We start from the raw sequence: 20,412 nt of genomic DNA, 5'->3' as shown, positions 1-20,412 counted from the left end.
TTGTGTCCTATAAGATTCACCCTTTATTTATTTAGCAGTAGCGGGGGTAGAAGACAGGAATACTTTACCCCTGAGTTATATCCCCATTGGTTTGTTTGCAGGGGTGTGTATTGGGACTTACCACTAATCTCCATCCCCAACCCTTTTTCATTTTGAGACAGTGTCGCTAAGTTGGGAGGCTCTCCTCAAACTTGGTGATCGTCCTTCCTCAGCCTCCTATAGACATACACCAGCATCCCCGTCTTATTTTCATTTAGAGATAGGGTCTCACTATGTTGTCCAGGCTGGGCTCAAATTGTATTCAGGTGATCCCTGCCTCGGATTCTTGAGTAGCTGGGACTATTGGAGCAAGCCACTAAGCATGGCTTCCCCATCTTCAATGTATGACCCAACAGTTTAAGGGTTTATATTTACAAAGCCACAGTCACCAAAATTTAATTTTATCTTTAATTGTGATATAATTTACAAAATGATGTAAACATCACCACTATTTCTGGAACCATTACATCATCCTAGAAGGAAACTCATTAACAGTCCTTGCCCATTTCTCCCCAGCCCTATAGAACCACTAATCTGTTTTTTGTCTCTATCAATTTGCCTTTTTTTTTTTTTTTTTTTTGGTACTGGGGATTAAACACTGGGCTTCTCTACCACCCTCCACCCTCCATTCTTCTCATTTTTTTTTTCTGCATTTGAAAAATTGGTGCACTATAGTTGTATATTTTGATGGGATTTATTGTTACATATTCATACATGTAGGCAATATAACAATATAGTTTGGTCAATATTACTCCCCTTTTTATTTTTTATTTGGAGCTAGGACTTTGCCTAAATTAGCCAGATTGGCCTAGAATTTACAATCCTCCTGCCTCAGCCTCCTGAGTTGGTGGAATTATAGGCATGAGTCTGGCTAGATTTGCCTACTTTTGACATTTTGTATATATGGAATCATACAATGTGTTCTTTGTGGCTGACTCCTTTCTCTTAGCATAATGTTTTCATTGGGTTTTTTTTGTTGTTGTTGTTTATAGCATGCATCAGAACTTCATTCCTTGTTATTGTCTACATAATATTCTATTGTATGGCTATACCACATGTAGCTTATCCATTTATTAGTCAATGGATGTTTGAGTTTTCACAAACAAATCTGAGTGTAGACATGTTTTCATTTCTCTTGAGAGCTACTTAGGAAATTACTATGTCAGAGCTCTTATTACTATTATCACTCTTATTACTATTTTTTTTGAAGTGCCATAGATTCCAAAGGCCTTGTACATGCTAGGCAAATACGGCACCACTTAGCTACATCCCCAATCCTTAAAAAATATATAAATGTATATAACATATGTTATGTTATATATTTATGCATTTTTATAAATATATTTATATATAATAATTTTTTTGAGAGAGGGTCTCCCTAGATTGCTCAGGCTGGCCATCAACTTGTGATCCTCCTGCCTCATCCTCCCAAGTAGCTGGGATCACAAGCATATTCGCCAACTTGACAGGCAGGGGCTAATCACTCACAAGTGAATAACAGAACAGGGGTGGGGGTTGTATGCTGAAGAAAGCAAACCCAGGGCCTTATATATGTTAGCCAAGCACTCTACCACTAAGCTACACCCCCAACCCCCTAAACAGATTTTTTTCCTACTTCAAAGAGTTTTTGAAACAGCTAGGAAACTGACTTTTCATTAAAATGCAAATATAAAATCCATTTTTTATATAATAAGGCCAATCTGCACAAGGCTTGCTATCAACATAATTAATTGTATTGTATTTTACAATATAGGGTCAAATTGAAATTCTAAGATAAGATGAAATTCCTTTTAGTGTAAATCATAAAGCTAAATGGAGTCTGCACTAGTCTAATTAATACATTAGGTTAAATTCTAAGTAGGATGTCTATATCCAAATCCTTATGGCTGACAATTGCTTAAGAGATAAATACACAGCAGAGTAAGGGTTACACACAACAAGAAACAAAAACATAAGTATGTAAAATATTAGGTGGACGCAGTGGCATATGCCTGAAATCCTAGCTACTTAGGAGACTGAGGCAGGGGGAGTGAACGTTCCAGACCAGCATGGGTAACTTAGGCTATGTCCTAATAAAATGGAAAAATAAAATAAAATAAATAAAAAGGAAAAGGAGGAAAAAAGAGAAAAAAATTGTAAATATTAGATATCCTGATTAAACACTTATTTTCCTTCTCTAGGGTGGGCTTGAGAAAAAGGTGAATATTAATTATAATACCCCAAACTCTTTCACAGAAGCGTATTTCAGAAATAGGAAGAAAAATAAACTTCTGGTCATATTTATTCATTTATTTATTCTGACAATGTACACTCGATTGCACATATAGTCAGAGATCAAACTTCGAACAAATAATTAAGAGCTGGTTATAAAATTCTACCTTAAATAAGAACTTGAAAAACACAGTTTCATTTAAAGAAAAATCAAACATCTTGCAGCAGAAATTAGGCACAACCAAGGAAGAGCTACCAAACGTCCTGCCAATCACACCACTAAAGAACGCCACAGGTCGTCCAAAGTACGCATTCGTTTTAGTCAACTGCTCTTGCCTCCCGCCAAAGCTATTCCTAGAACGTCAGAGGATAGCCCATCGGGTGATTTGTGACTTCTGCCTTTGGATCCCCTCCCCGCCATCCACCTGCCTGGAGGTGTCAAGGAGACGAGAAAGGGTTAACAGTGACCAGCAGCAGAAAGAGAAACAAACATCCCTGACAACCCACAGCTGAGTAAGCAAGCGCTGTTTATTCACGAACGTGTTCCATTTGGAGACTGCCGGCGAGCCCTTGAAAGCCCACCAAGGCGCGTTTGAGAAGCCTCCTGGGGGAGAGAGCCGTCTGTTCTCCCCCACCCCCACCTCCAGACACACACCGCGGCGCGGGTGGGAACGGTCGGGTCACCGCGGCCCCCACCCACCGCCCCCTCGGGAATAACCTCACGCACTACAGCATCCGAGCCCTAGCGGGGGTTGTGTAACTCCCCCCAAACCGGCTCTGACGTGGGAGAGGCTGGCTCCAGAGCGGGGGGCTTCCCCACCGCCGCCCCGGCCCGCCCCCACGCCACAGCCGGGGCTGCGGACCTTGACGACAAATGGCCCTTCAGCCCCCTCCCCTCACCTGGCTCCGTCCCACCTGAGGGCGAGAGCTGAGGGGAAAAGAAACAGGCAGGAAGGGCTGACCTTGTTGCTACTGACAGTGGAGCGGCACATCCTGCTGCTTCCCGGAAAGCGGCCCGAAGGACATTTTTCCCCCTGGAGGAAGGAAACGGGAGGGCGCCGGCCGGACGGCGGCGGTGGTCCGGGCGGGCTGTGCAGCCTCTAGCGGGGACGGTCCGAGGACTACATCTCCCAGGCTGCTCTGGGCCGCCCTGCGTCGTGACCCCGGCGCGCACGGAGGCGGCGACTCTTACCTCACAGAGGTAGCTCCTCCGCCGGCAGCAACTCGGCGCCCGCGGTCCATGGACCGGAACCCCGGGCCGACGGGCAGGAACCCGGGCCGCGATCGCCGCCTCCCCGCCCCAGGCTCCTCCTCCTCGCTGCCCACCACCTCCTCCGGACGCCCGCCGGCCGCGCGCCGCCGCCGCCGGCCTCGCGGAGTAGCCCCGGGAGGCTGGGTGGCGGGTCCGCGGCTGCCGCGGGACTGAGGCCTACTCCGCCGCCTCTCAGTGCTATTGTCCTGGGCCGGGCACCCACCGGGTCCGCTGGGGAGCGCCAAGTGCGCCGGCTCCACGGAAGATGCCGGACCAAGCCTTACAGCAGATGCTGGACAGGTACGGGCTGCTTGTGGGGAGGACGGGGCCCGCGACCCTCGCTCGGGCGCCGGGCCTCGAGGCTCTGGGTGAGCTGAGACCGGCGTGCGGGGAAGAGTTCCACGGCTGGGGGTGGGGGGCGGTGAAAGGCGCCGAAAGTTTGGAGTCTGTAACGTGCGGGAGGCCAGAGCAAGAGGCCTGGGTCGTAGACTTAGAAACTTTGTTAAGGAGTGGCGTCTAGTTTTGTTGGAACACCGTTTTGAAACGAAAGGTGCTGGTGTAAACTCATAGAATTGGTTTCTTTTATTTAAACCACCCCCACCCCTCCGCAACTATGTTGTAAAGTGTTTTGTCAGCGGTCCCTGGGAAGAAGAACCAGATGGGAGTGACCCCTTATCATTTTAAGCCTCTTTCCAAAAACCAAGGATAAGCATTCTTTTGGAAAGCCTGATAGGCTGATCTCACTCCTCCTCCCTCCCTCCCCCATCCCATCCCCACCCCCAGACTAAGGTCAGAGTATCCGCCAGGGAGTCTTAACGGTCATACCAGAGTAGAGGTTATGGAAAACAGCCACATGAGTCCCACACCGAACATTTAGCACACATGATGATCGTTGAGTTCGCTGAGAAAGTCTAAGCTTTTACGGGACCAGTGTCCCATTCCTGGGGGGGGCTCCAGTCGGTAAAAACAGCTTGGCTGAAGTCGACTGTACCGCCCTCTGCTGTTCAAATTTTAGTCAGTGGGTTCTACCATGAGTTTTTGGAGACTAAATCCACTTTTTCTCCTAGCCAGGTCTTGCTCCCTGTCGTGGCCCAGTTGAACAAGCCAGTTCATAATATTTGTGGTTGCTTACAGAGCTCAATAGACATCACTGGCCACCCTGTTCAGCAGGTGGTACAGCTTTTTGTGCTGAGTAAAGGTCCAACGGTAAGGTGTTGAAGGAAGGACCTCCCTTAATTGAGATTATACCCTGTTAAACGTTGTTTGGGTCTGCCACACCCAGAACACAAATCACCAAGAGTACTGCACCTCCCAGAGTGACAGGCATTTCCTTTGGAGCTTAGAATTTTCAGACATCTAAGTTGATAGAAATCATGCTCTTGACTTTTTAGTTAGGATGACTGATAATTGTCCAGCTCTTGTTTCAGAACAACATTCCAACAGTTGTCCTGTGTACCACTTTTTTATAAGGCAAAAACTTACTCATTGTTATTTTAAATCTTAGAACAGAGCCTGATATTCAGCAGGTAATCAGGAAGTTTTCATTGTATGAACTCGTATGTCAATTTTCCAAGTTGTTTAGGGATCTGATCATTTACCAAGTTTTCCTTTCATTGTAATTTAGCATATTGTCATTTATGGCATACTAAAATATGCTCAAAAGTTGCCTCCTGCCTCAGCCAATTCCAATCAAATGAGATTGTGTTCCAGTGCAGGATATTTCATAATGAATTTTTTTTCCTCTAAGAACCTTTCACTTTTATGTGGTAGTCATATACAATTTTTAGAGATTTCCATAAAAGTAAAAAGTCAAGGTGTGTTAATGAAGCGTTTCAAACTTAACAGTAACTTGGAAGTTCTGACTTCCATGAAGCAGGTAACTGTAACACTTACTCTCACATTTTTGCCTTTTTGTCATACCTTAATGTAGTTTTGGGTTTTTTTTTTTTTTTGCACTGCTGGGGATTGACCTCAGGAACTTCCACATACAGGCAGGCATTCTATCATGGGCTATATCCCCTGCCCTAAAGGTAGTTCTTTAAAAAAAAAAAAAAAAAAAAAAATATATATATATATATATATTTAGTTGTAGGTGGACACAGTATCTTCATTTTTTAAATATTTTTTTTTAGTTGTCAATGGATCTTTTTTATTTTATTTATATGTGGTACTAAATATCAAACCCAGGACCTCACATGCCAGGCAAGCCCTCTACCGCTGAGCCACAACTCTTAACTCCTATATTACTTTTATGTGGTGCTGAGGATGGAACCCAGGCCCTCGTGTGCGAGAGGAGCACCCTACCACTGAGCCATAACCCTAGCCCCTAAACTTCGATTCTTAACATGACTTTCAAAGACTTATTGCCTTGTCAGTAGTTTGCAACCTAATTCTACATTAGAATCACCTGAGGAACATTATAAACTATGGATGGATGCTTGGACCCTGCCCAAGACCAATGAGAGCACAAATTTCTGGAGTATAGGGAATCTATACGGGCATCTGTATTTTCAGAAGCCTTCTAGATGTTTCCGATATGTGTGAAAACAGTTGCCCTAAACCCTGAGAGATTATTTTACAATAAGAGGTAGTATTATTTAGTGAAACTAGCTTGGGCTTTAGAGGTGGAAATCTTGAAATTCTAATTTTGTCACTTGCTCTTTGAATAGATTGGATTTTGTATTCTGAGGCTTTGTAGCCTAATTTATACAATGGAAGTACGTTCCCCATAGAATTGTGTTAAAGGAGAACATGCATCCTTATAAAACACTATTCATATATGTTAGGCACACAGAAGGTACTTATGACTAATTAACCAGTGTGGCAGTTTCCCTCCCTATCTCCTTCGTATTTACTATCATCTTAGTCTGTGCTGGCCCTGCATAAAAATTGAACTCACTCAACATGCTTCATTTGAGGAATACTGACAAGGCCCAGCAGACCAAAATGTGTCAGCCTGTTAGAGCCCAGAATTCTTTTTATGAATTTAACTTCTGCCCATATTGATCTTTGGTAATTTTTGAGGGGACAGAATCTACATATGCCCAGGACCATTTTGAGACCTTGGTATCTAATAGTAAACATAACAAAAATTCTCTTATGGAACTTAAATTCCAGTGATATTTTACATTTCATTAGCTGTCAAAGTGAAGACTATTCTAATTGTAGCAAAAGTAGTATTTTCAGTTTATACCTCTTAATCTTAAGGTCTTTTAAACTAGCAGCAACTTATATCTGAATGAAGTTTAGTTACCTTGTTCATAGAAATAACTTTAATTTAGCTATTATATATCGTGATAAATTTAATTGTATTTGTAGATGGGAAACACGTTTGTGTATATGTATCTTGATTTTCTCTCACTTTTAAAAACGATAAACAACTTTTACATAAACTTATTATTTGACCTATACTTGGATAGAAACATTTGTGTGTATGTGGAATTATTCAGTATTACCAGTAGAACTAAACTTGTATTTCCCCAAATTTTATTATCTTGACTTCTCAATTTTTGATCTTTGGTGTTTTTTATTTGTTTACAGTACTGTTATTTGCTAAAAGTACTATAACACTGAGATACATACCCAACTCTTGTTTTCTTATTTTTTATTTTAAGACAGTCTGATTAAGTTACCTGGACTGGCCTTGAACTTGGGACCCTCTTGCCTCAGCCTCAAGGCTCAATTTTTGATCTTCAATATGATCATCCGTCTAGCCCCACTGGTTGTTGTAAAAGCTTTTTTCTTTTCTTTATTGCTTTCTCCTTTCCAAATACACTTGCTTATCAGACATTGTAAATTACTGGGGGTGAACAGTTATTTGAGAGTAGCTGAAAGGGGAGTGATTTTTCTAGAGTCATGAAAGATTTGGGGTCACAAATACCACCCTGAAATTGTAATCTCTCATGAATTTAAACCCTTCACATCAGACCTTTGGAAACTTGGTCAGCTGAAGTACATTATATATTGCTTTATCACCACCTATGCTTTCATTTTTCTCTTAAATGAAATGTAGAGAAATTAAATGTAGAGAGACAAATACAAGAAATATTGTTTAAAAAAAAAAAAAAAAAACTACAGGAATGGACCTCAGATTTGAAGCCTGGTCCTGCTTAGAGATGTTTCTGAAAACTGGACTTTTGCTTCCCCTACCTCACAGTAAGCCCTCAGGAATTTGTTGAGGTTGTTTTGTATCACTTAGTTGCTTTTAGCAAATAAAGCCAGGAATGTATCTAGAGTGTCCCAAGAACATTCAGATAGGGGAAAGAGCAGGGAGTACTGGTCTGTTCCCACAATGGCAAAGTGAGTAAGAATCCTCACTCTGTGAGCATACTGTTTTCCACAGATGTATATACCATTAGACCAGGAACACTGTATTGATGGAAGCATGCTAATTTTTTTTCTTTACTTTATATAGGTAACTGTCTCTTAGTTTCCATTAGAGCAACTTCACATTCTCTTTGTTAGGGAACATCTTTTTCTCAATCATACCATACCATCCCATTTTGACAATTACAGACCAATATCTGGAATTGAAAAACCATTAGTTATATTTTTTGTTTTTGGCTTGTTTTTTGTGTTTTGTGTTTTTGTTTTTTTTTTTTTTTGTCATTTAGGTTCTTGTTTCCTCTTTATTATCTTTCATTTCCCTTTCTTGTCCTTAGCTGTACTAAATGTATTCTAAAATTCATCAATAATTTCTTAATAAAGATTTTTTTCTTGTTCCTTGCATCTTTGACATGTATATAATAGAGATGAAACTGATAGCACCTCCTCCTCCCCATCCTTCTGCCCCAGTGCTGGATATTGAACCCATGGGCACTCTAATACTGAGCTACATCCCCACCATTTTTATTTTTAAGACAGGGTTTCGCTGAATTGCCCAGGCTGGCCTCAAACTTGTGATCCTCCTGCCTTGGCCTCTCAAATATCTGTTTTACAGGCATGCCTCACCATGCCTGGCTTCCTTTTACTTCTTGAAACTATGTTCTGTTATAACATTTTGGTTTTTTTGTTTGTTTGCTTGTTTGTTTGTTTTTGGTTTTTTGATTTTTTTACCTATTGCTTTTCCTTTTTCTTCTTGTGTCTTTCTTTAATCCTTAAGTATGACTCAGTCCTCAGCATTTATCATTCTGAAAATCAGGTGTACTATCTTCTTCCATCTCTATTTGAGTGAGCTCTCATATCTATCTTTATTTCTGACCTCTTTCCTTCATTTCATCCAGTGCCTTGTTTCTAGCTGCCCAGTGGACATTTCCATTTGTATATAATACAGTATTACCAGTTTACCTAAAACTAACTGATATTTCCCCTTATTACTTATCTTTTTGATTTTTGATCTTTGCTGTGACCGACCATTCTAATTCACCAGCTGTAAAACCTGTCTTTTTTTTTTTTTTCTTTCTTTTTTTGCTTTCTTCTTTCTCTCCAAATTTACTCACTTATCAAATAGTGTGAATCCCCCAACCTCCACACCAGTTTTTCTCTTTGTACACTTTGGCTTACAGAATATCACCAGAATTGGCCAAGACATGATTATCATCCCATTTCCATACTTGAAAACCTGCCAGTCTCTGTCACCTATAAGGACAGAAATCTAAATTTTCAAGAGCCTAATTTGCCCCTGTATTTTCATTGTCCCCTGAATTTATCCTGCTTTTTCATCTTGTTTTTGCTTTCGATGCCTTCTTCCCTCTTAACGCCTGGACACCTCTTACCCATGGTTAGAATTCAGCTCAAATCATCACATTGATGCCTCATACAGCACCCCATTTAGAGTTAATAACGTGTGTCCATAGAACCATTATGCATCTATTGAAGTATGTTACATTGCATTATATATTTATATTTATTATATATATATATATTTATATACACACTTGTGTGTGTGTGTATGTATGTATTCCTCCCCAATCTTGGGGATTTGACCCTGGGGCCTTGTGCATGCTAGGCAAGTGCTCTACCACTAAGCCTCATCCCCAGCCCTCATTTAGTTATATATCACATGACTTGGACCATTTTACACACACAAACCCCATACCACCACCACATGTTCAACTGGAAGTTCATTGAGAACAGAAACCACCTATATTTCCCATCCTATTTTACTGCACAGACGCAGTACATAGGAGACATTCTTTTGAATCACAGTGTGTTTTTTTTTTTCTACCCCCCCCCCCCCTCTCTTTTTCCTTCTCAGGACTTGATATTGAACCCAAGAGCATTCTGCTTCTGAGCTACATCACTGTCCCTTTTTAAAAATTTTATTTTGGGGCAAGGTCTTGGTAGGTTGTTCAGGCTGGATTTAAACTTGCAATCATGCCTCAGCCTCTTGAGTCATTGGGATTCCAAGGGTATACTACCACATGCAGCTCTTTTCATTCTTTATGACATTATCAGTGCTTAGAATAATCCTGTAGAAGCACCATTTAAAAAAAAAAAATCTAATTTGCTTAAACCCTACTTCTGTATTTTCTTATTGTTTCAAGTTCAGATCCTTTAGTTCAAATCCTTTAGCCTGGTCTTTAGGACCTCCCACTATCTCATCATTATTCACATCTATTTATTGTGCTCCCTTTTATGTCTTAAAATATTGAGCCAGGCATGATGGTGCATGCCTATAATCCCAGCAACTTGGGAGGCTGAGGCAGGAGAATTGCAGCTTTAAGTTCAGCTTTAGCAAATCAGCAAGACCTTGTCTAAAAATAAAAAGGACTGGGAATGTAGCTTGGTAATTATGCCCCTAATAATGTTCAATCTCTAGTAAAAAAAAAAAAAAAAAAATACTGAGCACATGGCTAGCACTTAGTACCTTTATGATAATGCCTTTCTTCTCTTTATGAATAAGTACTTATAAGTCTTTGGTCCAGGCCAAACTGGTTTGCTCATTTTTCTGCAAACACATGGTGTTCTTTTTGGCATCTTATTTCAAAGTTCTACCCATTCTTCAAAGAACTTTTTAAATTAAGGTTCTACCTTATAAAGTTTTTCTGACCATTACAGCCAGAAATACATTCCCCTATTCTCCAACCTTAAGTAGCAATTCCTCTCCGGTGCCTTCTAACTCTACGTGCCACAGTTCACATAGAAGTTGATAATATTTATATGGCACATTGGAGTAAACTGGAAGGAATTTGGATATCTGGAGGAAGCACCATATGGCTGCTTAAAAGTACCCTGGCAAAAATGAAATACATGATTTCTTGAACTGGCTGTAATATTCTAAGAAATGGAAATTTTTCTCAGAATACACATATGGCAGCATGGTACAATTAAAAAAAAAAAAAAAAAAACAAAAGTATTTTGGAGGCCTCTGGTTGCATCCATGCCTCTTTGTTTACTGTGTTGCCTTGGACAGACCCCTTAACCTTTCTGGGCTTTTGCTTCCTTCTTTAGGATAGAAATAATTGTACTTTCAGAGTTGTGAAAATCAGAAATAAAGGGCACACATGAGTATACCCCCCCAATAAATTATTGCTTTCATTGTGATATATTTTCCTTTAGCTTTGCACTTTGGTAATGTGTCATGATGGTGGTTCTGTTTGATAGATTCAGATTTTTTAACTTTCATTCCACTTGGACAAATAACATGAAAGGGAGTTTTAGTCTCTTGATGGTATCATTTCCTGCTCCAGAATACATGGAATGTAAAAATTTTCATCCTGAATAAAACAATGTGCAATGTTTTCTGTTGTCAAATGCAGCTTTCTTTGCATTATCCAGTGTGCATCGCTAAGCCTTTTCTGACTTAAGGAGTGCTAGTTCTCTTTCCCTAAAGTAATCATGCAGGTACATTGTTATAATACCATATGTAATGTAACAAACTATTTCAAGCTTGTTCCTCTCTCCTATATTCTAGAATTTATTCTGCTTTACTCCAGTTTTATCACAGTGATTTCTGGGGCGGGAGCCTATGATTTTCCAAATCTTTCTAATAATCTAAGATAAACACCTGTAATTTGAGTCTGCAGAGATAAGGCATTCCTGCCAACTGTTTTTTAGATAATCATACCTGTTTTCCTTAATTTATTTGCCGTAAGAAACTGTTTTATTGATAGTTTTATTTATGAATAATTCCAAGCATTTGTCTTTGCACTTTAAAAATAGTAATAATTAGCTTAATCAGATAAACTGGTGAGTCACAAATGGACCCTATGAAGTGAGTTTGTCTTTGTTATTTCTGTTTCCTACTGGTTGATAATATCTAGCTTGCTTTTTTTGCACATGGTACCTGGGGATTGAACCCAGGGGTGCATAACACTGTGCTACACCCCCAGCCCTTTTTATTTTTTCTTTTGAGACAGGGTCTTGCTAAATTGCTAAGATTTGGCAATCCTTGTAGGTATCTCAGATTTACAGTCCTGCCTCAACCTCTGGAGGAATTGGGTTTACAGATATTAATAAAACCTTACTGCTCCAACCACATTGGTACATGAACTTAGGCTTATTTCCATCTCTGATCTTGTGTATGCTATTTTTCTTCCTTAAATATCCTTTTTCTTTCCAATCAGCTTGTATGCTCATCTGTGGTTATCTACTTTTCCTGAGATTCATGAGACTTAAGACTGTTTCATCCTATATTTCTTACTATCATCACATTTCTGATTGCTAATGCCTTTTCTTAGCACCTAATGTTTTATGTGGTGGTTTTTGTTTGATCCTGTATACATGTTTTTTTCTTAACTAGACTATAAGTTTTGTAAATATTATTTCTTGTGGCAGCAAATACTAAATTGATTTAAGAAGTTAAATAATCTTATATTTAAGGTGACCTAGCTGTATACATTCTTTAGACTGTATGTAAATTTTACTGTTCATAAGGATTATAGCCAGGCACAGTGGTGCATGCCTATAATTCCAGCTACACAGAAGGCTGAGGCTGGAGGATTGCAAGTTCAAAGCCAGCTTCAACAATTTAGTGAGACCCTGTCTCAAGAAAATGAAAAGGACTGGGAATGCAGGATGTAGCTCAGTGGTAGAATGCCCCTGGGCTAACTCCCCAGTACCAAAAGATTTAAAAATGACAGGTTATAAGTACACTTTAGTGATATATTAGCAACATCAGTAAGGCTATACATTTATTCTACAGATGTTTTATTTATTTATTTATCTTTTTATAGTACTGGGGATCAGACCCACTGCCTGGCACATGCTAGGCAAATGCTCTATCAGTGAGCTACCCCCCAGCCCTTTGTTTTTTTTAATTTTAAGGCCACATCTTGAGGGCAGGCTGAACTCGAATGTAGGTTCTTCCTGCCTCAGCCTCTGGAACAGCTGGAATTACAGGTGTGTACCACCAAGTCCAGCAGGAATAATGTTCTTTAGATTTGTCTCATTTAGTTGTTGTTGTTTGTTTTTTGTTTTGTACTGGGGATTGAACCCAAGGGCTCCACCACTGAGCTACATCCCCCAGTCCTATTTTTTTTTTTAAATTTCATTTCATTTTATTTATTTATTTATTTATTTATTTATTTATTTATTTATTTATTAATTAATTAATTACCAGGGATTGAACTTAACCATGGAGCCATGTCCCCAGCCCTTTTTTGTATTTTATTTAGATACAGGGTCTCACTGAGTAGCTTAGGGCCTGGCAAAGTTGCTGAGGCTGGCTTTGAACTTGTGATCCTCCAGTTTCAGCCTCCCAAACCACTGAGATTACAGGCAAGCGCCATCAGGCCTGGCCCATTTTTTATTTTGAGACAGAATTGCTGAGTCTCTCTAAATTACTGAGGCTGGCCTCAAACTTGCCATCTTCCTGTCTTAACCTCCTGTGTCAGTGGAATTACAGGCATGTGCCACTGTGCCCAGTTTTTTTCTTATCTTCATACAATAATAGTATTTGTTCTTTGATCTCTAAACTAATTGTGATACTTTTCATATCTCTCCCTTTATTCCACTGTGTTCCAACTTGGTGGATGGCATGATGTGGGAGTAAATAGTGTGTACATCAGCAAGCAGGGGGCATTTAGAAGAGTTAGTGAAAGAGAATAATTTAAAAATACTTTGAATCTCACTTTTTTTTTTTTTCTTTTTTTGTGGTTCTGGGGATTGAACCTAGGGCCTTGTGCTTGCAAGGCAAGCACTCTACCAACTGAGCTATATCCCCAGCCCCTAAAAATACTTCGAAAGAGTTTAAGTGATGTTGGGTGGGGCCTGTTGAAAGATTAGGAGATAACAAGGAATCCAGGACTTTTCCACTGAATACCAAGTTGCCAAGCAAAATTGCTTTATATGCTAATGGTAAGAAAATTGCATCCATAAATTCTAGGCATAGATGTAAAGTTGACACCATTATTGTCATCATAATCAATGCTATTGCCAGTGTATTTGGAGATTATATATGTGCCAGGTAATTTTTTTTCCCCTGTGCTAGAGATTGAACCCAGGGGCACTTAACCACCTCGTCACATTTCCAGCCCTTTTTATTTTCAATTTTGAGATAGGATCTCACCAAGTTGCTTAGAGCCTCACTAAATTGCTAAGACTAACCTTGAACTTGTGATCTTCCTGCCTTAATCTCCCAAGTTGCTATCATGTGCCAGATAATTCTTAAGCAGTTTCTTGAGTATATATTTAGTCCTTTATAGGGCGCCTTAAAATAAAAAACGTTTTTGGAAGGGGTGGTATGGTACTAGGGTTTGGACACAGGTACACTCTACTGATGAGCTATCCCCAGCCCTTTTTATTTTTATTATTTATTTTGAAATAGGGTCTTAGTAAGTTGCTGAATCTGGCCTTGAATTTGTAATGTTCCTGCCTCTGCCTCCTGAGTTGCTAGGATTATAGACGTGCCACTGCACCCAGCAAAATCAAACTGTTTTTATGCTAAAGACTTCTTTGGCAGTCTGATTGAGCCTATGAGTTCCTTCTCAGAATGTCTTTGAAAGAATAAATGCTTAGGAATATAAATGCTTAGGAATTAAACCAATTATATTGAGATACAGCTATCAAAATATTAAAAATTTGATATAGTAATATGAGCTATAGAATTATAGAAATTAATAACTAATTTCTTTTTTTAATTTTTTTAGTCATTGATGTACCTTTATTTTATTTGTTTAGATGTGATGCTGAGAATCAAACCCAGTGCTTCACACATGCCAGGCAAGTGCTCAACCACTGAGCCACAGCCCCAACCCCAGCTCCAGCTCCAAAATAACTAATTTCAAATTAGTGATGGGCCAAGTGTTGTTTTGTGATCTGTGCAGCTATAAGATAATAAGAAAATTTGTGGTTGCTACATATACTAATTGCTGCACTGCTGATATTACTGAGTTTGAATTCATTGTTGAAGAAGAAAGTTAAATTTTATTTAGAGCTTAGAGAAAATAAACATCTAATATTTTTCCTACCAACTTACCAACCCTCTTAAAGTTTTTACTGAACCCAGATTAAGAATCCCAGTTGGGGCCAGGTCTCAATGGTTGGAGCACTTCCTTAGCATATACCAGGCCCCAGGTTTAATCCCCTGCATCACAAAAACAAACAAACCTTGGCTTTACAACAACTTTATGGAAGAGATTCTGTCATTAAACATACAACAAGTGATAAACCAGGATTTGAATCTAGGCAATCTGGTTCAACTATAAAGGTCTGGATTAATTTAGTATTTAAAAATTTCATTATAATTACTTAAATGTAATTTCTCTCTTTTTTTGGGGGGGGGGGGGGGGCTGGGGATCTGACCCAGCCAGGGCCTTGTGCTTGCAAGGCAAGCACTCTACCGACTGAGCTATCTCCCCAGCCCCTGTAATTTCTATTACATGCTATAATGGGAAAGTCTTTACACCTACTGAATATAATGGCAAGTGGAGAACACTCCTGCTAAATCACTACTAAAATCTCTGTAAGTGTATAATTCAACTCAACTTTACTAGTGAAAATATTAAGATGTTATCTCCAAGTCACCATCAGATCTTCTGTGATCGAAGATAAAAAAAAAAAAATAGGGCTGGGACTGTAGCTCAGTTGCAGAACACTTGCCTAGCACATATGAGGCACTCGGTTCAATCCTTTATTTAGAGACAGGGTCTCTTTAAGTTGCTTAGGGCCTCGTTAAATTGCTGCGGTTGGCTTGAACTCATGATTCCCCTGCCTCAGCCTCTTGAGCCACTTGGATTATATGCGTGCACCACCGCACCAGTGAAAGGTTTTAAGTGTAATTTTGTTTTTGTAGTACTGATGATTGAACCCTGGAGCATTCTATCATTTAGCTATATCACTAACCATCTCTACTTTTTATTTTGAGATAGGGCCTCACTAAGTTGCTGAGGCTGGTCTCACACTTGCAGTCCTCCTGCCTTAGCCACCTTAGTTGCTGGGATTATAGTTATGCGCCTGGCTCCTGGCTGAATTATAGACCAATTTCATTTTGTTCAACCTGGAAATAAGGTTATCTGACTAAATGTCTTTTGACATTTTTTCTGATGACTGAAGTTAGCTTAATTTAAAATCCAATTCACCCAAATACTGATCAGTTATGCTGGTTTAGCAATATGTGTTTTGTTGTTGAAATAAAAAACTTACATGAAGCCAAGCACCATGGCTCACTGGCTCACACCTATCATCGCAGCAGCTCTGGAGGCTTGAGACAGGAGGATCCAGAGTTCAAAGCTAACCTCAGCAAAAGCAAGACACTAAGCAATACAGCGTAGACTGTGTCTCTAAATAAAATACAAAAATAGGGCTATGGATGTGTCTCAGTGGTTGAGTACCCCTGAGTTCAATCCCAGGTTCCCCCCCCACCCCCCGCCAAGGGAAAAACAACTTAGGTGAATCTAGGAAGTTTCTAGATACTCTTCCTATGTTTTGTTGGAAAATGATAACCTCTTACTTAGTAGAGGAAAAATACATTTATAAAATCACCTTATTTGTGTGGCGTTCTAGTCCCACAACACCTCAGTTAAATAATTCGGTCAAGTACGATGATACCGGTCTATAATTCTGGCTACTTGGGAGGTGGAGGCAGCAGTATCATAAGTTCAAGACCAGCTTCAGCAATTTAGCAAGACCCTGTCTCAAAATAAAAAGGGGTAGGAATGTAGCTCAATGGTTAGAGTGCCTCAGGGTCCCGTGCCCAGGGTCACAAAAACAACTATTTAGTATACTTATCAATTGGAAGTTTATGCAAAAATTATAAGTTATAACTCAGTCGTATCATACATAGTCTTTGTGCATGAACAACAATGTGAATATACTTAATGCCACTGAATTGTATGCCTGAAAATGGTTAATGTGTTAAATTTTGTACACATTTTACTAAGAAAACTTTGTGTGTGTATGTGTGCGCACACAGGTGAAGAGGATTGAACCCAGGGTGCTTAACCACTGAACCACATCCCCAGCCCTTTTGTTTTGAGACTGGGTCTCACTAAGTTGCTTAGAACCTCAGTAAATTTCTGAGGCTGGCCTTGAACTTGGAATCCTCTTGCCTCAGCCTCCTGAGCAGCTGGGATTACAGGCATGTGCCACCACAACCAGCTACAATAACGTTTTTAAATTTAAAAAATGAAGACATTTTTAGATAGTCATGAGACAGTATGAAGGCCAAGACAGCTTAGCTGAAGTGGGTCAGAGAGTCAGAGTGCTAAACAAATGTTACTGAGTTTGAAAGCTGAATAAAATTACAGTTTTGGGTATTGTTGCCATGGAGTCAGTTCAGTTTTTCCCATTCTAATTGAAAAGTTTTAATTAGAACACATTGAAATTCACGTTTTTCTACAAAGACTGGAGACCATACCCATCTGTGATAGCTGACTGTACAGTCTTTCCCACTGTGCATAATTAAGTTTGCAGTTCTGATAGAAACCACTTATCCAACTAAGTAAAAAGTGTACCCAGTTTCCATTTACGCAGACTTTAATGGATGGGGACTGGTGGAAGAGAATGGTCTCATTGAATCAAACTGTTTGCCCTAGTGGAAATCAATGTCAAGACTTGTATTAACTGGAAGAAGGAGGAGAAAAAAAGGAATTGCAACCTAAATTCTACAAGAAAAAAATCAGACTTCATAAAGTACCCTTTAAAGTAGAAAAATGTCTTAATCAGTGCAATAGAATTTTTTGGAATATAAGGATCTCAGACTTAATTTCTGGATTTAAAATATAATAAATATAATTTAATTCCAGAAAAAGGAAAACCAGTCATACCTATAATGGAAAATGTAAACCCAAATTTATCATATCACTTTCCTAAAATAATTTTTCATGTCTTCATATCCTTTGTAGTTTCATAAAATTTTAAACATGCTTTCATTCGCTCTACTCTTATAATCATACTTTACCGAAAAGGGAAATAGGTGGGATTTTTTCCCTTAGTTGAAAATTGAATGACACTGAAATTACTTTTGTAACTACGTTTTTCCAAATTCAAGAGGTTGGTGTTAGCCAGACATGGTGGCACATGCCTATCATCACAGCTACTTGGGAGGTTGAGGCAGGAGGACCCTAAATTTGAGGCCAACTTGGGCAACTTAGGGCTGGGAACATAGTTCAGTAGTAGAGGGCCCAAGTTCAGTCCCTAGTACCCACCCCCTCACACACACACAAATACACAGAAAAGGCTGGTGTTCGAATGGAGAGAACACCAAATCTCACATATTCCTGTGTTTACCATTTCTCAAAGAATTACCCTGTCTTATATAAAACAGAAGCAGCTTAAGGGTTGTCTCTGAACACTGACTCACGGGTGAGAGTGAAGAATTACTAGAAAAATGGAAGAAATTACATCATAGCAAAGTTCAGAAAACACAAGATTCAGTAGAAGAAGAGGAAAAACAAAAAAACTCTTCTGGGAATATACTGATCTGTCTTCATTGTCTTTCAGTAGAAGTTCTATCATATAACAAAGTAGGTTCATCCATAAGCACTTAAGTGTAGAGGAGACTGGAATCATAAAGATAAACATCATTTTCTCTCTCAATTTACAGAAGTTGCTGGGTTTGTTTTGCCACTGATGAAGATGATAGAACAGCTGAATGGGTGAGACCATGCAGGTGCAGAGGATCTACCAAATGGGTTCATCAGGCTTGTCTGCAGCGCTGGGTGGATGAAAAACAAAGAGGAAACAGTACAGCCAGAGTGGCATGTCCTCAGTGCAATGCTGAATACTTAATAGTTTTTCCTAAGTTGGGTAAGAATGTCTTTAAAAATAACAGTGATACATTTGATGTTATAATACATAGCTCTGTGATCTCAGATTTACTTTTAAATGACCAATCTTGGCATTTTGAGAATTTTTACAATCCATTTCTGTTATTTCCTCTCTAAATGTCAGACATTTGTTTTGTTAACAGTTGACAGCATCCTTAATATATGACCAAATCATTCATTTATCTGTGTATTAACTATTTTCATGTGGTTGAGAGGAGAAAGAACATGAATATCTAATTGTGTGGATATAATCAAATAACAAAACTATAATAAAAAACTGACTTAAAGAGCCACATTCTCTGAAGAAAGTTGGTGTAAGAGAAAGAAAGCAGTTTTTTCTAATACTACTTAATTATTTTGTTAAGGAATAAAATAGGGAAATTAAAGATTTAGTAAGATACTGAGTTAAATTTATGTTTGGAATCCAATTATGATCATCTTGCATGAAAACTGCTATCTTTTTCTGGGAATCGGCAGTCAAGGAATAACCAGAGATCTTTGAGAATAGGGCTAGCATGGAAAAAGCATAGCAGACTGCGTAAAAGAAGCTATAACTAAGGATGATATTTAGTGAACCTATTCCAATATAGCTATACAATTATGAACTGGTAATCATTCTTTGATGTTTACGTCATGCTAATTGGTAAATGTTTTTTGATATCACCCGTGGCTATAACCATGATGTATAGAAAGGCAGTTTGGATTCTGGGAAGGTCTAAAGGAAAGAATGACTGTGGGGAGAGAGTGGGGTTCATAGGAAAATTAGAAATTATTAGATATGTTGGTTTTTGTAGGTGCTGTACATACTGAAATCAGACCCATGTTTTTTATAAATGAGGTGATATAAATGCAGATAATGAAATGCTTTTTTCTTAATGAAATGTTTTTCTAATGCAAGAAGATTATTAATAGGGCAAACAAAATTCCCATGGTTGTTTTTCTCTAGCTTGATAACATAAGAAGAAATGATAGCTTCATGTGAAAATAAAGTTAAGTAGTGGAAAAAATAGTATTCTCAAATATTTGGAATTTTTTACTACATGATAGGTCTTCACGGTCACCACCAATTTTAGATAGACACAAAAGAATGACCTAAAATGTTTACATTGTAAAATCAAAACAATATTTCAAAATAACTTGAGCATCAATAAAAGCAATTATTGCTTCAGTCCTTCACCACATTGATATCTGACTCACAGAGTTAGATTTTCATACTTAACTAAGGATTTTTTCTTACTCTCTTATTTCTACTAAATGAGATAAGCCCACCTTTCAGTTATAAGTTGTTAGAAGGATGGCAAATATAAGATGATTGATTCTCTTGGGTGTTTTAGAGGTTCAGATGGTAAACATAAAAATTATTATAAGAATTCTTATTGAAATCTTCATACAGTTTTTGATCAGGTACTAAGTTGACAAACATGCCATTCAACAGGAATGGCTTAATATTTCAGTTTGGGAGACAGTAATAGGTATGTCTACCCTTTTGACTGAATTCAGTTCTAGGAAATATGTTTTCAGGCAATAATTGTGGATTCTAGGGGGGAGCAAGGGTTTTTTTTGTTTTTTTTTTTTGTTTGTTTGTTTGTTTGTTTTTTCTGGTACTAGGAATTGAACCCGGGGTGCTTTACTACTGAGCTACATCCCCAGCCCTTTTTATTTTTTTATTTTGAGACAAGGTCTCACTAAGTTGCTGAGGCTAACTTTGAACTTGAGATCCTCCTCCCTCAACCTCCTGAGTTGCTGGGAGTACAGGCATGC

General features: G+C 39.0%; 2 protein-coding genes across 3 annotated transcripts in view; one reads left to right on the top strand and one right to left on the bottom strand.

Annotated features, from left to right (window-relative positions):
• Positions 1-3,435, bottom strand: part of CPEB3 (cytoplasmic polyadenylation element binding protein 3) — a 172,564-nt gene extending 169,129 nt beyond the window's left edge. Inside the window, exon 1 of the mRNA XM_079137567.1 lies at positions 3,213-3,435. The gene's annotated coding sequence lies outside the window, so the exon portion shown is untranslated. The remainder of the gene's footprint in view (positions 1-3,212) is intronic.
• A 39-nt stretch (positions 3,436-3,474) lies between these two features.
• Positions 3,475-20,412, top strand: part of MARCHF5 (membrane associated ring-CH-type finger 5) — a 40,839-nt gene continuing 23,901 nt past the window's right edge. The window contains exons 1-2 of one of the 2 annotated variants that reach the window (XM_079137580.1): positions 3,629-3,802; positions 18,429-18,631. In XM_079137580.1, the coding sequence (XP_078993706.1) occupies positions 3,768-3,802; positions 18,429-18,631 (238 nt within the window). In that variant the 5' untranslated portion in view covers positions 3,629-3,767. Of the gene's footprint in view, positions 3,803-18,428; positions 18,632-20,412 lie in introns of both variants that reach the window. The other variant, XM_079137582.1, reaches the window with a different exon arrangement.

This window comes from Sciurus vulgaris (assembly GCF_902686455.1).
Source record: "Sciurus vulgaris genome assembly, chromosome: 4".
Classification (NCBI taxonomy): Eukaryota; Metazoa; Chordata; class Mammalia; order Rodentia; family Sciuridae; genus Sciurus; species Sciurus vulgaris.
The sequence above is the reverse complement of the archived record's forward strand: the minus strand, read 5'-3'. Positions and strand labels throughout refer to the sequence as shown.